The 22358-nt window shown below is 29.4% G+C and overlaps 2 protein-coding genes across 2 annotated transcripts; both read left to right on the top strand.

The window, feature by feature from the left end:
- The first annotated feature begins 4246 nt into the window (after positions 1-4246).
- Positions 4247-6197, top strand: LOC114410440 (transmembrane emp24 domain-containing protein p24delta3-like). Its single transcript, XM_028374380.1, has 4 exons — positions 4247-4516; positions 4774-4989; positions 5277-5353; positions 5587-6197. The coding sequence occupies exons 1-4, from the start codon at positions 4307-4309 to the stop codon at positions 5729-5731; spliced, it is 648 nt and encodes a 215-aa protein (XP_028230181.1). The 5' UTR covers positions 4247-4306; the 3' UTR covers positions 5732-6197.
- An 842-nt stretch (positions 6198-7039) lies between these two features.
- On the top strand, positions 7040-12419 carry LOC114410439. The gene is made up of 3 exons (XM_028374379.1): positions 7040-7328; positions 7423-7512; positions 12183-12419. The coding sequence occupies exons 1-3, from the start codon at positions 7083-7085 to the stop codon at positions 12261-12263; spliced, it is 417 nt and encodes a 138-aa protein (XP_028230180.1). The 5' UTR covers positions 7040-7082; the 3' UTR covers positions 12264-12419.
- Positions 12420-22358: the final 9939 nt, after the last annotated feature.

Below are 22358 nucleotides of genomic sequence, written 5' to 3'. Positions count from 1 at the left end.
TGTTGACCAATAATTTTTTTGGCCGACGTAGGCTAGATTTTTTCCATTGATATCGATCATGACTAACTTTTGAGTAGACACTTGTTAGGATTTTCCAGTCGATGCTAGTTAGGTTTTTTCAGCCAACATCAGCCAAAACTATTTTTTAGCCAATATCATTTATAGTTATTTTTTAGCTGATGTTAGCTAGGGTGCTTTAGTTGATGTCAACAAGATTTTCTTAGCCGACGTCGGTTAGGATTTTTTTGTTGACATCGACTAGGGTTTTCTGACTGACATCAGTTAGAGTTATTTCTTAACCACATTAACTAGGTTTTTTGGTTGATGTTGGCTAGGGTTTTTTCTGCTAACATTAGCTAGGTATTTTTGACCGACATCAGGCATAACTATTTTTAGTCGACATCAACTAGGTTCTTACAGTTGACATCCACTAATTTTTTTGGTCGACATCGGTCAGAGCTATTTTTTAGCCAACATCAGCCAAGACTATTTTATAGCCGATGTTAGGTAGGATTTTTTGTCCGACATTAGTCAGGGTTATTTTTAGCCGACATTGGATAGGTTCTATTAGTCGGCATCGACCAAACTATTTTTTAGCTGATATTGGGTAGATTTTTTTGTTAACGTCTGCTAGGATTTTTTAGGCCTACATTGACTAAAAATAACCTTGGTTAATGTCGTTCGAAAAGATCCAAGTCGGTGTCGGCCAAACAAACCCTAGCCGACATTGGTAAAAAAATCTAGTCAACATCAGCTTAAAAATAGACTCAACCAACGTTAGTCAAAAAATAGCCCCGACTGACATCAGCTGACAAATATTCCCAACATACTTTGACAAAAAAAATCCTATTTGATGTTGACCGAAAAATAGTCTTGGTTGATGTCAGTTTAAAAACATCATTGGTTGTGGTCAGACAAAACAACCCTAGTTAAAATTATCAATATTTTGTATTTATAAATTATTAAAAATTGAAAATATTTTTTAATTAATATTTCAAAATTAGATTGTGTTTATTTTCTATAAAGTTTAATATTAAAATTTCATCTATTTAAATATAAAATTGAAATTTTGCATAGGGAAGAAATTGAATTGCCTTATCCAAATAAAGAATTTAAAATTGAAGAAATTTGAATTGATTTATCCAAATAAAGCATTTAAAAAATGAAAGAAATTAAAATCAAAGCAATTCAAATTCTAGACATTTCAAATTCCTTGAAATTTTGAAATTCCTTTTCCAAACACAAGGTAATGGAATCGAGCAGAAAGACGTGGGTTTATCCAAGTAAGAACTCAGAAGAATGCTAATTTAGAAAAGTGAGTGTGAAAATTTGTTTGATTTAAATTAAAATACTTAATGGATTTAATTAATTTCAAATTTGAATATATATATATATATATATATATATATATATATATATATATATATATATATATATACACTTTTCATTTCATACACACAAGAAAATTTTCTTTCTAACATTCTCTTTTTAATGTTAGGGTTTATTATCTTTCTAGAATTTTTATTTTTAGTCTCTAACTTTTTTTTATCTGTTTTCATTATTTTATTGTTACTTTTACTCCCTTAATTTTTTTCCTTAGTTTTAGTTGTTTTTATCAGCTTAGTTTTAGTTCAAAAGGACTAAAATTAAGAACGGAAAAAAGTTAAGAGATTAAAAATAAAATTTGAAAAATTTCATTAATTAAAAAAAATTCTTATTATTTTTTTATCATTTACAAAAATTTATTGAAAATAAAAAATTTAATGAATATCACTTCTAGATCAAGAAAGAGTAATTGAATGAAAAGTAAGACTTAAAAAAAAAAACATAATTTTCAGTAAATTTCAGATAGTGTTAAGAAAAAAATTAGCATCTCTCTTTCACACATTCTTCAAGAAGAGGATATAAATCTCAAATTGAGAGAGGAGATTAGAAGTCCTTTTGATGACTATAATAAGAAGCACCATTATAGTTTTTTTTGGGTGGCGATAACACCATTATAGTTGTTTGGAAAGATGTTTATATTTTTATTTTTTTTAATCCTCTGATATTCATTAGAATTTTTTTTACTAATGCAAAGTTTAATAAAAAAATAAATAAAGCTTATCAATAATTATTTTTGAAAAGGATAAAATTCGGATAACTCACATTTACACTTGATGACTGTAACGTGATTTTACTTTAAAAAATTATGTTTAGTTATTACTTGTTAAATACGGGTTAGTAACTTAGTATGTTTAAGCTTCTTTTTTTTTTTTAAACAAAAATTATAAATAAAATAACCATTTTAATTTTATTTTTTTATGTTTCTAAACTATTTTTTAAAGTAGTTTTTTTGGCTTTTTTTTAAAGAAATAAATCTTATCGATCTGTTTCATAAAAAACCACTTTCTTAAAACGCACTTTTTTAAAAATTAATCTTTTAAGTTTAAAGAAATCGGACCATAATCTTACTTCTTAAAACACGTCAGATTATAAGGGGGAAAATATAACCTATGTATTAATTTAAAAATTTCCATACTAAATTCAACTATAAACTTACTTATAAGACGAAATTTCAAATATAAATCATTTCACATTTTCACTTCAAACATATTTTTAAGCAAAATCATTTTTATAAAATCAAAATAATCCAAATCAAGTTTACAAGCTTTCACCCAAATTGCACATTTAATTTTTGTATCGTCATGTTTAATTACCAACAAGTTCAGTAATTACACATCTAAAAGTGAATAATATCAAGTATCAACATATCTAAATAGCATTACATTTGTCATGAAAATTATCTATTTTAAATTTGATTTTAACTAAAATCAATTTTATAAAACACAGATAATCTAAAATTAATTACATTTATGAATACATATAACGTCATTTTATTTTATTTTTATCGAATATTTATTTAAGCTATTAAAATTTATATTTACGTTAAATTGAAAGAACTGTATTAAATTTTACTATAAAATTCACAGTTCTAATTTTTTTTTTTCAAACACAAATTAATTGGTTTTATTTTGCTAGTGTTGCCTTTTGCTTATTTTTGGTGGTCCTCGTTTGTGTTTTAGATTCTTTTCATACTGCTAAAAAAGATTACAAATTACTTTATTTTAAATTCACTTTTAACTAAAATAAATTTTATAAAATAAAGATGATTTTAACCATGATTGGAAACACTCGGCCGAATACAAATTATGATAAACAGCTACAACTACAAGTGAGAAATTTCATGAGATGGAGTTTGGGCCTAGGGGGGATGGGCAAATGTGCACTCAAGGATTTCAAAATTGGAAGCTTCTTCGGATACGAAAAGCAAGATCCACATGGGTGTGACCAGATATTTTAAGAAAGCAATTATTAATATTAAATTTTACTACTTTTATATTTTATATTTTATAATAATAATATCTTGGAGGAAGCAATTATAATACCTAAGAGGATATTAGTCTAACTTATAATTTTACTATGGCGGAAATGTAGATTCCTTTGCAATTCGCTGCTAATCTTAATTAGGAATAAAATTCGCTACTAGTATTAAAAAATAAAACTATATTTTTTAACCATCTTCTTGCTAAATCATACTTATCAACATTTCACATGTTTGCTAAACATTTTATTTGGCAGATATATAGATGAATAGTCATATCTTCATGATTCTTTATAATAATGGGATGTGTCTCAACCTGCACAAAGGTAGGAATTCATTTTATTCCAATTAAACAAAAGATATTTTAAAAATAATATTATTAAATAAAAAGAATTAATTAAAATTTACTTATATTTTAGTTTAGTATATATTAATTTTTTTTATTTATATTTTAATCCGGATGAAGTATTAATCTTTTAATATAAGATTATTTAATATAAAATTAAAATAAATATTTTAATATCTCATTTAATAATAGGTACATTTGAATTTTTTTTTTGAAAGGTTAAAACTGCAGTTGAGATAGAGAGAGTATTTTTAATTTTTTATAATAATCATCCAAATCCAGTACCACTTACCATAGCAAGTGAGTTCAAACGGGAATGTAGCGTGTGGTTTAAGGGTTTGTGTTAATGCTACATTTCGTAACAAGATACAGGCGTCATAATTGTGATTGGTGAATGGCATGCCACGTACTCTGGAAATGCGTCACCCCTACTCCTATTGTACGCGCACTTGTGCGCTTGGAGTAATTTTAACCCCTGCAAGTAAACAGTAAACAGTAAACACTACTACTTACTGTTAATTGTATCGTGGGTAATTGACAAATTTAGATCTGGTCTGATTTGGATTCATAGGTCAACAACCTTCTTGTCTTGAGTAATGGCGAAGGACATCAAGCTCAGCTCTCGAACCCCTCTGCTCTTGCTGTTATGTTTCACCACTCTCACCGAGGCTGTATGGTTAACCATCCCCAGCAAGGGAACCAAGTGCATGTCCGAGGAAATCCAGACACACGTTGTCGTTTTAGCAGATTACTATGTTGTAGCCGATGATGTCCAGGGTCACCAACTTCAAACTATTTCCGCCAAGGTATAAAAACAGTCTTTTTTTTTTTTTTAATTTTGTTTTATTGAATTTTCTGATTTTGATTTGTTGTTATTCCCATGCCCAGTTGTAGATCCTTGGCAGATTTAGGGCTAGACTAGATTTGTAGATTTCTTCCTTGCTCTTGAACTCAAATATTGTGAAATACTAGGATTTAATTAACTCAAAGTACAAGTATGATACTAGAGTTCATATTGACCAACTCGTTTTATACAATTGCTCCTTTTTTTTTTCTTCCGTAGGTGACATCCCCTTATGGAAATAATCTTCACCAGAATGAAAATGTTACCCACGGTCAGTTTGCATTTACAACTACCGAGTCTGGGAACTACGTGGCATGCTTTTGGGTGAATAACAAACATCAAGAAGGTGGAGGAGAGACCACAATCAGCCTTGAATGGAAAACTGGAATCCATGCCAAAGATTGGGACTCCGTTGCAAGAAAAGAAAAGATAGAGGTAATAAATCTATTAAAGATTTCATTAATTCATTCTCCATCATTGATGAGTAAATAAATAGGTTAAATTGTCATGTAGATTACTATTTATGATAAGTTTGTTAAATTTTATAATAATTATTTTTAATGTCATGTATATTATGATTTCTGATTGGTTGACAGTATAATTTATATTAATAGGGCATAGAATTAAACTCATCATTGATTGCCTGTGTAATATCTATAATGGATTTTTTTGTGTGCTAAGTGTTTAATGGCATTCATATTCCTTTTGTGGCATTGCTTTAGGGTGTTGAACTTGAGCTAAGGAAACTTGAAGGGGCTGTGGAAGCCATCCGGGACAATCTAATTTATTTGAAGAATAGGTAAATCTCATCTGTTCATTGTGCTGCTTGATTTCAGTTTTATTTAATAGGATGCGATCTTTTTGTTATGAGGCCTTTATGAATTAGGTTTTTTGAAGCACTTCACTATGTAACAATGATGGTGATGGGTGGCTGAGAAACAAGACCTATAAAATTATTGCAAATCATTCATTATATATGTTGATTAATACATTTCAAAACTTATTTTCCCCTTTTCTTGGACATTGCTACAGGGAAGCAGAGATGAGGGAAGTTAGTGAAACAACGAATGCTAGAGTCGCTTGGTTCAGTATCTTTTCTCTTGGCATCTGCATTTTGGTTTCAGGGTTGCAACTGTGGTTTCTGAAACGATTCTTTCGGAAGAAGAAGCTCATATAGATATTGCTTTCTTATGAAAACTATCAACACCAAATTGTTTTCTCAAGTTTTTGAGATGACTCCAACATTGTATAGTTTTTCTTCTTGTGGATCCTTTCATGTGTCATTGGGGTTTGTGGGTTGCCCCTGCAAGGGCTATGCAGAAATTGGAGAGTTTGGTTTGTTCTTGGAGGTAATGGAATGATGGTGACTGGGTTTGATTATTTAGCATCTACTATATGTATGAATTCCTTCGTCATTATGTCCCTTGGAAAAAAGCATTCACAGTTCAAAATATTTGTTGCAAATGATTTCCTGTGAAAGGGACTGATATGCCCTGTTTTTAAAGAAGGGATGGACTACAATAATTTAGGAAAATGTTTAACGCTTATGTTATTGATGAGATGAAACAATAAAAATGTATAGAGCTCTGAATTATGTTTGTGCACAAATGTTTGATGTATAAATTGCACTGAGTTGAAGATTATTTAATTATATGAAAATAAGTGAATATTTATACGAATGAAGTGTTGCTTGTATCACTGTATAAAAGATGTAGTTACTAGTATATAAGTTTATTATATACCACTGCGGGTTAACCTTATTTTACTCGTGGGTTAATTATGGAAATGGGTAGAATTTTTAAAAAATTATCATAAAGGGCATTTTTTAAAAAAATTATAAAAATGAGTAAATCACTTTGATATATGATTTTATAACGAAGAAATCTTATATTAAATTACATCATGGTGCAAGAGCCTATTCGTTTATAAGCCTAAACTACCAGCATATAAGTTTATATATAATTTTTTTAAATATTATTCTAGCAGTTTCTCATGTTTTTTTTAATAAGATGAAAAAGTAATGCTGCTTAATACTAGTTTTATCATTATGTTACCTTAATTAATGTAATGCGTTTTTTTAACAAACTCAACCTGATTTTCAAGTAGCTTAATCCGATCTAACTATGATGCCAGTATTCTGACGTAAAAAAAAAGATAGAACTATTCGGTCAAAACAATAATGCATACTAGTGACATTTGAAAATCATGCAATTTAACGACGTAAAAAAAAAATCTAGCTTGTTAAAAATAAGTTGAGCTGATGATTAAAAAACATGTTGATCTAGGCGATGACTTCACGAGTAATGTTGATGGATTTTTTTTTGACAGAAGTAATGTTGATCTAATTAATACAAGTCATGTTATGTAAAAGAAAAATATAATACAAGTCAGGGTTGAAATTCTAACTAAGAAGCCCAAAATAAAATTAATTGGGCTTGAGAAATGAGCATATCCCAGCCCATGGAACAGCTTGGGTTTAAGGTGAGAGAAAATTCAGTGTGAGGATTGTGGTGTCACTGTCGAGAAACATGGTGGTCGGAAGTGCTTTGGGAGCGTTTGCAGTGGCAAGGCCTTCCTCGCCACTTTTTTTGTTAAGAGGACAAACGGCTTTCAAATTCAGACCCCTCTCATCTTCTTCTTTTGGTGCTGCACCTTCTAGAAAGCTCGTCCTCTACTCCAAACCCGGTTGCTGTTTGTGCGATGGCCTCAAAGAGAAGCTTCAAGCTGCATTCTTACTCTTGGGCACTGATTCACTTCACGGCGTTGATTTGCAGGCAACTCTCTTTCTCTCTCGTACCTTGTATGCGTTACTATGCATTGAATACGAGATTTTTTTATTTGATGTTTGGTTTTGTTTTGTTTTGTCAGATAAGGGATATAACTACCAATCCTGAGTGGGAAAACGCTTACCAATATGAGATACCTGTGTTGGCTAAAGTGCTTTCCGATGGCACCGAGGTATGTCCTGTCACACATACTACTCTGTTTCGTTCTTGACTTTGAAGTTCTATAATTAAACACAGTGGAGGATTCTCGCATTGATATGGGTGGAACTAGAAAATTCTAGGTGGGGCTTTCTTAGAGATTTAAGGTTAACAAATGACATTTAAACCGTTAAAATTTTATGTTTAAAAAATGTCTGGAATTCTAAAGTTTCTCATTACTTACACTTACATCCAATAAAATTGCTTCCAAAACTATATATTGAAAATGTTGGAAAACTGCCTTAATTGCTGCCCTATCTCAAGGAGTGCCTTTGAATTTGGCTCTATGAATAGATGAAACACATTATTCATAAGTTTAAGGCTTTTGTACATGAACAATATCACCGCAAAGACAAAAGAAAAGAGTCAAAGGGCGAGTATTTTGGCAAAGGCTTCTGAAAATGTCCTTTCTTTGGCTAGTGAATATTAATCTTGTGTTCTCCCACGTATTAGACAAGACATGGTTAATTTTGGCATACATTTTGAGTTTTGAGGGTGGGTTTTAAGTGCTTCCTTATTTTCAAATGTTGTCCATGTTGCATACTTAATAACTTGACAGTACGAAATGGGCTGAGCAAGAGAGTTTTTACTTGGATTGCCTCAACTCCATTCTATGGGCAATATGTCCTGCATGAGGTGAATGGTGGAATGAAAATGCACAATTCATGTGGATGCTCATTTTTTACACATCTTTTGACGCTCAATACCTAGTCTGATGGTTAATGGAAAAGGTTGATTACGAAGGTCAGGAAGGAGGTCTTAAAAATAAGTTTTCTATTAATTTGGAGTTGCTGAAATTCTAGGGTTTTAGGTATAGAGGGAACCAAAGGAGATAAAATAGATTGAATACTCCAAAAATTGATATTGGCTTGATGTGTTTATTGTGTTACAATATGATGCAAAACATAAAACACTAAACCTTATTTATACTAACGTTAGATCATAATCATAATTAAATAAACAAATCATGAAATAAGGAAATAGAGAAACTTATCCTAAAACATAATCTAAGATACTGTAAGTTACTCTAAGATATAATCAAGATATTATTGGATATTTTTCTATATTTTAACACCCCTTCAACCTCAAGCTAAAGCTTGCTGTACCTTAAGCTTGTTACAGATAAGCCCTTTTAAAAAAGAAAAATATAATATGTACTCCATCAATCATGCCTGGAAAGGAAACTCAAGGATGTTGGAGATGTCAGAGAGATTGATAAGCACCCAAGTACTTGGAAACCCACCCTTAAAAGCTAGTTGTTAAGGGGTGGAGAACCAAGCTCTTAAATACTCCAACGAGCATCTCATACTACTCATAATACCCAGAGGCCCTATCATAGTATCACCCATGAGAGTTGACATCTCAGCAGTTGACACTCTACAATGTTTCACTCACCCTTTTTGGTTAGCCCCTCCACAAGTATCTCTTTCAGAGACATCGACAACTAGCTTGATACCAGCAAGTCAACAACCAACTCTGTTACCAATTGATAAGCATTCAAGCACTTGACAAACCCACCTTTAAAAGCTAGCTATTAAGGGGGGAGAACCAAGCACTTAAATACTCCACTGAGCATCCTATACTACTTTGTGAGACTTAGGCACCCCATAATACCCAAGTCCCTATCAGATATGGGCATTGTTAGAAGCTAGAAAGACAACTCTTTGACCCGAAATTCTGGTTGGAATGTTGTATGACCAAGAAAAAAAGTGATTTTGCTAGAAATTTCCTGACAAGTAATTTATACTCTATGAGAACTAAAACTTCTCCAAATTCATCAAAAACAACATTTGGAAGCTTTAAACCATAACAAAATTCTGGATTGAAAAAATTGAAATTGAAACTGAGTTGGTATGCATCACATTGTTCTGGTTTACTTGCTAGGAAAATGAAAAATCATAGTGAGATAGGAAAAAAATATCATTGTTATGATTCACATTGGGAGGCACAACCAATTGATCACTGCGTGAATAATTTCTTTTTGACATTTCAATATTTTCTCATCAACAAAGACATTGGGAAAGAAATACTTACAGTACTGACTATAAAACCTCCACCACATCTTCCACTAACTCTAGCATTCCTGAAACTGTATCTGCCACTATCATATCTGATTCTCTTTCTACAAGTACCACCTTACACGGATTGAGCAAATTCAACATAGTTTTTACCATTCAGCTTTTGGATCAAAAACTGTAAGTTGATCTGATCCCCCTTTTGTTTATTTTCCATTCTACATTCATTATGTAATTAGGCAGCCCTGCCTATATATGTATCTTTGTTATTTTTGAAATAATATACAAGTATTTTTCCTTCCCTACATTTTTTCTCTCCTTAGCAATCCCTAAAATCACAGAAACCTAGCTGATGGAGAGAACATGCCAGATTTCTGCATCCTACAGGAGCCACACAGCCATGACAAAGTGAACATAGGTGGCAAGATTATCCCTGAAAGAAGGCAAGGTAATATGATTAGAGACAATAGCAGCCAGAATAGGGATGATGTTCTGAGGCTTTTGAGTCAGGTTGTCTTCACTTAATGGTTGAGGGTGTGGAGACCAATTATCCAACCTTAATGGTGGTGACTCGAATGGTTAGACGATAACAAAGTAGTTCCAAATTTTAGTGAACTTAGCAGCAAAATATCACAAGATAGGTTATATATTGAGGATGATATCACTTTGATACCATATTACAATTATAGAATTTCAGGTAGAGGCAGAAATAGGAAATAAAAGAGAATAAGAGATTGAATACTTTGAAATTGATATTGACTTGATGTGTTTATTATGGTACGATGCGATGCAAAATGTAAAGCACTAACCTTTATTTATACTATATTGGACCATATCATCATATTTATACTTTAAATTATTGTAAAATATAATGAGTAAATTATACTGACACTTCTTGAGCTTTTATGAAATTACACTAAATCCTCCTGTTTTTTCTACCCCTACACTAACCCACTTAATTGTTTGAAAAACATTAAACCGTGTTTCCCTATAAGGGAGGTTATTGTAAACGTTAAAATAGCAGAGTGAGTTTGTGCAATTTCACAAAATTCTGAGGGTATCAGTGTAATTTACTCAAATATTGAGGTATTATTAGATTTTTTCATATATTCTAGTACTGTTCTTAATCTTCATTTTTCTCAGGTAAAAAGTCCTAAGTTCCTTGTTTGTACTTTGTAAGTTGGTAGATGTATTTCGCTATTATTCATAAAGTGACATTATGACTGACCCTTCGACATTGGAAATTAGAACAGTGCAAGTAGGGGTGGTTTAGGACCCTTATAGATAAGCAATAACTTATCAAAATTGAGATATTTCTCATTTTCATTTATTTTCTAGGATGCCAAAATTCTTTTGAATCCCTTGTGGACTCAATGGCCCTTGTTAGAATGAACCCTAGCCAATTGTCATTCATTTTGCATCATCCACGAAAGGGTGTTGTCTAAATTATTATGCAGGTTTAAATTGACCTAGGATTGAACACTGATGGAGTTTCAAAGTCATAAAGTGCTATAGTTGAACATACTGGTTGCAGTTTATTCATGTCCAAAGCTAATTTAAAGCTTTAAGTCTTTGATTTAGGTGATTAATTTAACGGCTTAGGCAGTTAGACTCTGGAAAGCCTTGGATTTTAGGTAGGGCCTTTTGAATTCGTAGAGAAAGATACATGACTCAAGGACTGTCAGTATGCACTGATGAGGAATTTATGTGAATAGTATTAACACTATTACACTGGTAATTGAATTACAAAATAATGTCACAAACATGCACAGCACGATCAACCACATTTATGCAGACCCAATCAGTCACTTTTGATTAACCCGTATTTTCTTGATATAAGGATTAAAGCGGTTGTAAGGTTTTTCTTCGTCCATAATTTTCGGTTATAAGGTTTTTGTCCGTTTGCGTTTGGTTAGATGAGCCAATGTGGAGAAAAATTTCTTGCCGTATTCATTTTCAGAGAGATCCATTGTACACAGATCATTCGTTCAGCCCAACCAAAAACAATATCCCAACTGAACTTGGACCATTTCATTATCCTTGGACTGTTGCTTCCTGCACCTCCTTGGCACCCCATTACATTAGGCTCAATCCTTAATGTAATGGAGTGTCAGGAGCAAAATTTGGAGGTGCGGGAAGTTTTACTCTTATCCTTGGTGCTGGCCCAGCCACTTATTGGCCCGAGTTAAATGTTGGCCATCTTGAGCCTGAAGAATTAGTATCATATGAGTTCGTCTTTTCTCATTTCAATATAAAATAACAATTTGGTCAGCCATCTTTATGAAGATGAAGCTCATGGAACAAAACCAGTGCCATTAGAAGTTTGATAGTCCCCTATTAGTTTTCTGATTTTATGTTCCAAGTCCAAGTGTTTGATTCTAGTTTATTCTCCCTGTTTAGTTTCATTTAACTAATCAATACTACCATATTGTTTGCCACGCAGTACTTTTGCAGCTTGTGTGGCACGCTGCTCCAATTGCCATTTGCCAGTTTAAGCATATAATAATTGGTTCTAGTATTTGTTTACCCTTTCTTGAAATGTCCATGACCACCAAACAAATAAAATTAGAGTTATAGAGGAAATGATACTGTATGTATCATCTGATGTTAAGTTTGTCCTGTTTTCCAGGTGGCTTTACCGCGATTGTCCCCACGTCTAGGAGTGGAGCTCCTCCAGAAAAAGATAGCTGCTGCTCTGAGTCAACAATAAAAGGCGTTTGTTTGTTTTGTAACCTTACATTTAAGTATTTAACACCATTTCGTGTAAATTATATTTGTAGACTTCCATTTTTTTTTAAAATGTTGTGTATTGAATAAATTAATTTCAAAATATTGCAATACAAACTGAACCCGATCAAGAACTCCATCTAAAATGTATTTTCTCTTATATCTGAAAAACACTGACATTACGTTATTCTGAATGAAACCGAGTTCAAATTTTATAACTAAGGTTTTAGATTTAAGTTTTATTGATAAAAAAATATAATTGAAAAGAAAGTCTCTCTTAGTAGATTAGTAGATGTAATCAGTAAAATTTTCTAAGGAAACTTAGTTATTAACGAAGCCTGTGCACATTTTGCATTTTGCACCTAGAATAGGAGATCTTTCTTGCATTTAACCTTATTTTTTTTTCAGTGCCAGTGGAGTATCTGTTGAGGGGTGTGAAATTTGTAGAGTCTAAATTAATCGTTTGGCGGCTGTTCTGATAACAATGACCTTTCTTAGGGTTTGAATTGAACTTTGGTTCTCTCAATGAGACAGCGTCTCATTTATTGCTGCGTCTAACCCTTATCATGGAAGAGTGCATGTTTTCCTGCACGTAACATGTTGGAAAATTTTGAGAACGCATGAAAGCAAATGAGACACGCAAAATATTCAATCCTTCAGCATGGCCCATTTTCCACTTGTAAGCTGGGAGTCCATTGACACTGATGTGTTAGGTAGAAATGGGCGTCACTTTCCTAATACAGGACGGATTTGAGCTTATTTATTTTCCCATTTTAATAATGATTACATGGAGTTAGTAAAACATAAGAATAATGCTAATACATATTGCTGTATATGTATACACTTCTTATTCTTTGATAAAGGTTGGTTTTATATCATTATTAATAGAATAAATTACACATATTTTTCTTAAGATTTAAGGAAATTATACTTACATCATTTTCTTTTATAAAACTTATATATAACTTTTCTGAGTTTTAAAAAAATTACAAATGCATTTTTTTTTTTTATAAAACTTACACATGTCTCTTATGAAGTTTAAGAAAATTATGTATGTCTTTGTATTTTTAAAATCTACACAAATTCCTTGTCTAAATATTTGACAATAACAAGTCATATACGTTAATAATTTTGATTTAAAAAGTTAAAATATAATTTTTTTCGTCCTTTTAAATATGTAAATGTTCGGAATTTTTCATATTGAAAAAAAATTCTCTATTTTTCATACTCAAAATTAAATCTATTATTTTTTCTCAAAACTAAGTTTAGGTATATCTAAACTTACATGTATATTGTAAAAAGTGTCAGATTTTTTAACTTTTTTATACCATTTTTTTAGTCTTTTTCTTAATCAAAATTGTAAACGAACATAATTTATTATTGTCAAATGCTTAGACGATATTTATGAGGTTTGTATAGATTTTCAAAATAAAAAGGAAGTGTGTATAATTTTCTGAAATCTTATAGTAGACATGTGTAATTTTTTTAAACCTCAGGAAAAGATATGTGTTTATTTTTAAAAAGAATAAAAATATATGTAATTTTCTTAAATCTATTAAGAGATACGTGTAATTTTTTATTTTGAATATATCTATACTTTGATTTTGTCAAAAAAAAAAAAAAAACAATAACGTGGAGATGTAACTCATGATATGTATGTAGCAAGCACTTTATGTAGCACAATAATGCAAGTTGTTGTATAGCATTGCGAAGCATTTCCTCTATCACAATTCACAATAGACTTCCTAGATGTTCTAGCAAATTTCAACACTCAACTTCGTTCTTTATTTATCAATCAATTATCAAAAGTGCTTCTCTCTAATTTAATATTAATTAATTATAGATTACAAGTTTTACTAACCATTTTAAGCTCCCCTTTCTATATTTGCATTTTTTAAATGCCGAATGCAATATGTGTTTTGTTATTTTCAAATTTAATATACTTGACGTGAGTTTCCAAATGAATGAAACTAAATATTATTATTCACAATAATATTGTTAAATACATGGGGGCATGGTTATGAAAAACACCACATCTCCTTTATTAGCACTTTTATGGTCGATTCCAAGTTATTTTTCTATGCAAGAATGCTGATTTATTGTTTTTATTACGTAGACATGAATATTTCATTGACAATAATTTGATTTGGACTTGGAAATGACCTAAACTTTGTTTTATACATAATTTTCATAACTTTTTTTTTAATTATTCGATCACTTTAGATACAAATAATAAAAGCATCGTCCATTTTCTTTAGCTAGCATATTTGCTAATTTACTTCGTTGCAAGCAAATTATTACCCATTAAAATTGGCTTAGTGGCAGGGCCCGGATTTTTAGTAGTTTACACAAAATCTTAGAGTTTATTCTTATATATTGTCACAATTGTACACCAAATTATATATATATATATATATATGTATGTGTAGTTTTATATTTATTTATGATAAATTATTTTATATATGTTTAGTTCATATAGAACCACACACAATTATGACCGTTAAAGTTATTTTGTTTTGAGCCTTGCTTACTTTAATTAAGGCATCGATAATAGATTTTTCTTTTTTTACTAGAAATTATGTTAGGTATGTATTATAAATCACTTTTATTTTGTTAGTCAATTCCCTAAAAAATATCAATTCAGCATAAAAATTATTAATATAGGTACTATAAACAAATTTTATATTATTATCCAATCATAAACTGTTATAAATGATAACTTAGTTAACATTTATTATAATTATATTAAAAATCATATTTATTATGTTTTTGATTGATTAAAAGTGTAAATTATTTTACACCCAGTACATAAAAATTAAAAATTATAAATCAGCCCGATAAGAAATTTATAAATTCGGCATATATATAAATTACAACTCACGGATATAAACTGCGTTTTGTGTAGTTCTTTTTGAACTGCTGAAATCCCAGTCCCAATACAATATGCTAAAAAAGATTCCTTATATTTGTAGTTCTCTTGTCTCCCAAGATCGACAAGATTAATTAATTGATCAATTTTATAAAAGCAAACCACTTTAATCATCTAAAAGGTGTTAGGTAATAATGGACTTTTCTTTGCCTAGGTGTATGGATTTCAATTAGTTATTCTCGCACATTCCTCCATCAACCAGGGATGATTTGTGGGTAGTGCTCACTCAAACTTGTTTTTGTGTGTCTTTTCTTCCTTCCTTGGTCTTCAGCTACTAGTTTTAAAAATTCTCCCTTCACGGACATTTATTTCTTTGTGGAGATTTCCTGTTTCTGCCTTTTGATTCTGATGGCTGAGTTGCGCCACACACTCTTTACCCTTTCCCCAACCCATCATAATTATTTTAAACCACTTTTCTATATGCACCTAGTACAAGCACACGTCGTTTCCATAAGTTAAAGTTGGGAGAGATATCTCAATTTAAATATCCGATTTTCTTACACCTTTTTAATAAACAAACAACAAATTAAGCTTTATTTTAGCCTAAATCGACTACATGAATCACACAATCGTATTAGACTCAGTTAAAAAAAACTTCAAAATGAACTACATTTAAAAGATAACATCGACCCCTATACTTCTAAAAAATTTAAATTATTCCTTACTTGTTAAGAGATTCTGTCGTTTTTTTTATAGTGATATATTAAAAATCTAGATATAATTTATGAATCTATTTGACAAGTAATTAATATAATCTTTATACTTTATTTGAGTTTTCAACTATAGGTCCATCTAATATTTAGTAAAAATTAATGATTGTTAATCTATTAAAAAAAATCAGAAACACGAGGATTTTATCCAAAACTTTGGAGACTAATAAAAATCAAATAGTTGTGAGAATAGTACCTGAAATAAAATAAAAAAAAACTAAAAGAGACACAAAAAATATTGAAAATGTGTAATTAAGAAAGTAAAAGAAGTGTTAGTCTCACATTTCAAATTAAGTGTACTTGTGTATTCTAATTTATAATACATAAGTAGATTAGTATTGCATGCGCAACCAATCTTCACAGTAATGCAAAACATTTTAGTATGTTTTACCAAAAGAAACTGTACCATTGAAAGTTTCACTAAAAATTAAATGACTTTTGTGATAATATTTATATAAAACTACCAGTCACTTTACTCTGAAATTATTAATTTTAAATTTTAGAATGCTTATATATCACTTGTTCATCATACACAAACTTTAGGATATAAACTTCACGTTTTTAAATTCTTTATGTCACTTTACAAGTATATGAGATATATTGTAGAAACCGAATCAACTGTCATCAATGTAAAAAGACATTATCCCTGTATAATTTATGAGAAACTTATCATAAGATGGGTTTAAAATTAAACAATATCATTCTTATCATATTTATTGAATTTTATATTAGTTTAAAACTGCTTTCTTATTATTGAAGATACAACATGCCTTCTAACCAGATATTTTCCACGTGTCGTAGCTAAATACCTAAATCGAAATTAAGTAAAAATCATGGAAAATATGTTTTTAATTCTATACTTTTAGTCAAATGCGATCAAAGTTTATGTATTTTCATATTAATGGATTTAATCCTCAAACTTTATAAAAGATGTGGATTTAGTCTATACTCTCTACAATGTCTTTTAAAGTTAGGAGGAACTAAATTCATGTGTTTTTTTTTATATATATAATTTGACGATCAAATTCATTAATACAAAAGTATAGGGGATCTTGATCACATTTAGTTAAAAATAAATGGACTAAAAATATAATTTCTCCCGAAAAGTATCACATTCCTTATTTGTAGGTAAAATTTGGAAACTCAGATCCACTGCTGTCTCTGCAGTAGAAATCTCCGTCATTGATAACATTTTCTCTCTATCTCTCTTTTTAACTACTACTGTAATAACTAATAAGAACCGAATATGGTTAATTTGGGTGCCTAACTCATAATTCCATGATAATTTTCATAATATACAATACTATGTAGGTACTGCATGCAGGAAGAATATCGCGTTAGTCATTAATTTTGTCAAAGCTGTCCATTCGGGTTTACACGTATGCAGTATGCACCATCGATCGGATCTATCCGAAATGAAATTTTGGATACTTATTAACATGGGATCAAATCATTTATTTCTTTTTATTTTTCTTCTCAAGATTATGAGTTTTTCACAAATTAACTTTTTTTAAGGTGATACTAATTTTTATTTTAATGATAAGTTGGCCCTAATGATAAGTATTTTTAGTGATGAATTTTCAGCTCATGAAGCTTAGTTTACCAATTAACATCCCTTAATTAATACTTAATCATTGATGATATTGATGCCAAACCATATATCAGTGGCGTCTTTTCTAATGCATGTAGTAAAACAAAGGAAGCCATGCAATCAACTAAATATTAAAAAGATTTTTTTTTCTAAATTAAAAGTATCCTTATGATTACTATGGATGACTAAGTTATTTTTCTAAATATTTAATATAGTTGCTTATAAAAACTTGAACGCAAGACTTCTAATTTAAGTTAAAATAATCATACATCAATTAATTCACTAGTTTGGTGATTAAAAAAAAGTTGAGATTAACTTGGTAACACACTAATATATTCTTTAACCTAGGTGGAGTGGTCTCACACACATAGGGATAATATCTTTTAAGCATTTTATTATCTACTTAATAATGTTTATAGCATATAAATTTAATATTTTTTTCTAAATCATGTAATATTATTGTAGTGATCCTGTATTTTAATTTTTAAATATTTATGACTATATAATACTCTAACTGAAATTTACCTATATTATATGTAAAAATAAAGTTACCCAATGAATTATTTTTAAAATTATAAAAATTTAAGACTTAATTTATTTTATTAGAATTTTAAATTAAACAATTAAATCAATGTAATTTAATATTATTTATAAAAATTTTAAACATATAAATTAAGTTTAATAAAACGTATTATTAAAATAAGTGAATTTTACACTCAAATATATAAATTCACTCAGAAAATTAATACGCGTTGTTGGTCACAGTGAAATTTAGTCTTCTTAGGTAATGTCTCAGTTCAAATTTAATAATTTATGAATGGTAAAAATATAATTGAAAGAAAAAAATTGATTGAATTTTCAGCAAAAGTTAATCATTAACAACATCATTAAAAAAAATGACCAAAAAAGTAATTTTTAACGTGGTGGATAATGTTGGTACTTGGCGAAGATTGGAGAGAGAGAAAAAAGAAGCTAGAATGACATTACAATCCTTTTCATGCCACTAAACTGGAAGCAGAGAGGAGGAAGCTTTGGCTGATCAGCGTACAAGAGAACAAACTGGATCATGGTGATATTATTATCTATAATTGTTGGGGATAAGCAGTTGAAGGTAGGTACCACGCATGTTTGTTACATATTCGTCAAATTTTTATTTGTTGCAAGAAGCTAATATCTTTTTTAATTTGGATATCAACTTTTCCCTCTAAAGAGTAAAGGCTAGTGTTCGTTTTCTTGACTAAGATCTGTAAGTATGTGTAGTTCATAGTTGTTTCCAGTTCAGCATGTAATTAAGCACTACTGCATGCCTGATGAGGACGGGTCCCCAAAACAAGTGCCTTTCATTTTCTTCGAATGATCTTTCCATTTAGTTTAATGCTATGAATCTAAATGGTTGAGCGTCCGTGTGGCAAAAACGTGCATATAAGAGATAAAAATCAGGACTGAAGCTAATAAAAGAAGTTTCAGTGTTAAATAGAAACAGGACATGATTTTAGAAGAAACACACGTAGGTCCAAACTGCAGCCATTGCTAAATATTTAAGGTTGGATTATTCAGTAGGTTTTTAAACTATTTGTGACTTTTTAAATAGGTCATTAATATTTTTTTTTAATTAGGATCTCGATCATATAATTTTTTGTTTGAATTCTTGTGGTTTGTGAAACAACCACGAATTGTTATTTTGTGGTGGTTTTAAGCTGAAAAAAGTAATTAATAATAGAAACCTACTTTAATTTATTAGTTTATAGACCAATTAAAAAAATAGTTTAACGATCAATTTAAAAATTTACAAATAATTCAGAAAGTTATTGAATTATTTAACCCATAATTAACTTGATTGCGTTGGGTTTTTAGGTTCAACATTTCAGCATCTACTAAAAATATAAATAAAACTATACTTTTAAACAAGAGGATATATATATATATATATATATATATATATATATATATATATATATATATATATATATATATATATATATATAAATAAAAGGAAATTGTAATGGTATAACTTTGATAATTATTATTTTATTCTATAACTTTTACATAGAATATATGTAAAATTTTATATTAATCTAAAATATTTACTACCTCTTTTATATAGATTAAAATCGATTTATTGTTTAAATTTGACATAAATAATCTTAGTAATACGTAGATATAATTCAACGGTTAAATTAATAAAAATTACATTTTATATCATGTTATAAAAATAATGAAATAATTGTCAAAATTATATATATAATTTGATCCGTTTACACTAGGTGTAAGTCTACAAATTTACGCCAAATAAATAGTTTAATCTAATGTTTAGAATTAATTTACTTAAAAAGTTAAACAAGTGAGTCACATGTTATCAAATTGGGGTGCTGGTTGCATTTGCTTTGCATTATGGAACACTTTCTCTGGCAATGTCATGGATCTGATCAACGATGCCCACAAATGGTTTGAGCGTAAGCATGGTAATTCTCTCCGCAACTTGGGGATTCCTGTGGGAACTGTCTCATTCGGGGTTCTACGGTTGGAGAAAAATTCTCCGTGGGGACAGGGATGAGAATGAAAAACCCCCGCAGCTAATTCGGGGGCGGGGACTATGCTCCCCTATCCCCGCGTATATAGAATTTTAATTATATATCCTCATAACTTAGAATATGTATAACATAAATATAAGGGTTAATATAGTATTTTTTACTAGTAAAAAAATACAAAAATAAAATTATCATATATATAAGTAATATCTCACAAGTCATAAAGATACAAATATTATTCAAACCCTAAAACGCTGCATCAAAAATCTGATTTCGTTCCTTGACTTCTTTCTTCACCTTTGTTACTTTTCCATTGTTTCACCTTCGTTCCTTCTTCACTTCTTCATTGTTCGTTTCACCATTTCACACTGTTTTCACCTTTTTCACTTCTTCGCTTCTTCACCGTTCGTTTCAGCGTTCCTTCTTCACTGTTCGTTTCAGCTGTGAACTCGTGGAAGCCTTCGTTGCACCTTTTTCTTCTTCAAGTCGCACCAGACATTTCTGGGTTTCGCAACTTCGAATTATTCTTCCTCTATTGTATGTTCTTCGCATTGTGCACTGTAACATTAATGTGTACTTGGATATTTTTTGAATGCTTTTATGCTTGTGTGATTTTTTAAATGGTGGAGTTTTGTGAATTGGGAGAAATTGAAGCTTTTAAGATTAGGGCATCTGAAGATTAAATAGAGCGAGAACAAAATCGGGTTCAAGAATATTGAAATTTAAAACAAAATAAATAAGGGGTCCTTTCTCTATATCTTTTACACAATTTTCCGTTGTTCTTTTCATGTGTTTTTTTTTCCCGAGAATATGGAATGGGTGAAAGAATGGTGATGGCCGTGGGAAAGATTGGTACAATAAGCACCCTAATTGTTATTGTAGCTTGGACCTGTGCATTGTTGGAGAAACAAGATGGAGGAAGTAGTAAACAGTAGAGAAGAACAAAATAACGAGAAAGATCGTTTAGAGCATAGACTCATTTATGTAATTTTTAAGTAAATTAATTCTAGCCATTAGATTAAATTATTTCAATGAATGAGATTTGGTCTAAATTTTTAGACTTATAACTAATGTAAACGGATTATATATATATATTGGTTATATTTAATTTAATCTTTTATTTTTTTAAAATAAATTTGATCTAGTCATTTATGTTTTTAAAATAAGTCAAAATGATCCTTTTAAAATAATGGTCATTTTTGTTTTGGAATACAATTTTAAGTATTTTCTTGACTAATTTGATATGTGAAACTTGATTCATTCACATAAATATTATGAGATTCAACTAATGTTCAAACAAAAAAAGGATTATAAACATGATAAAAATTATGTGAAAAATAAGTCTCATAAATAATTAAAAATTATATTTTTTTCATTTCCTAAATGCTCATTGAATTAACTTTTTATGTGATTTTTCACTATGTTTATAGATTTTTTTGTTTGAATAATAGTCAAATTTTATAATTTTCATGTACAAATACGAATCTAATAAGATAAGTTTCACATCTTAAATTGATTAAAAAGATTCAAAATTATGTCCCAAAATAAAAAAAAATCATTGTTCCATATTGACAATTTTGACTTACTTTAAATTTAAAAAACACAAAGGATTAAATTAAATTTTCTAAAATATAAGACTGAATATAATAAAAAACATAAAGGATTAAAAATATATTTTAACTTATGTTAAAAGATACAAAATAAAGTTTGTTTTCAAACAAACCAGAAATTTAATATAAAGGGATATAAAGTTGATTGAGCATGAGTGGTTAAGAAAGAAAAAAATGAGAAAAAGGTTTGCGGATTTGACTCCTTCTCCTAATAAAAAACTAGTAAAGTAATAATTAATATTTATCGATAAAAAATATAAATTTAGTAGAAATTTACTAAATTAAGTTATTTATTTAATTTTTGTGAATTAGTTAATGAGATCTTATAAAAAGTATTAGAGTATGATTTACATCTATATTGTTTATTTCATAGTGTGTGATCATTTTCATTGTATTTTTCCTACCAATATTTTTATTCTTAAAAGTATGTTAGCAACATTGAGTATATATTTGTAAATACTTAATTATGCTATATAGAAATCATTGTAAATGATATTTAAAAATTGTAAAATTTGGTGTACCTTATATCATTGATATATATATATATATATATATATATATATAAATTAAAATACAATTACATGAAAATTATGTAATGAATATAATTAATGTGATAAATTTAAATTTTCACTAAAACTAAATCTCAAGTATCCTTTGCATTTTAGTATATATTTATATTTTTTTCTATCTAGAATTATGTTTCTTATAAA

Source organism: Glycine soja, chromosome 4 (assembly GCF_004193775.1).
Source record: "Glycine soja cultivar W05 chromosome 4, ASM419377v2, whole genome shotgun sequence".
NCBI lineage: Eukaryota > Viridiplantae > Streptophyta > Magnoliopsida > Fabales > Fabaceae > Glycine > Glycine soja.
Note: the sequence above shows the minus strand (reverse complement) of the source record. Positions and strands in the feature narration are given on the sequence as shown.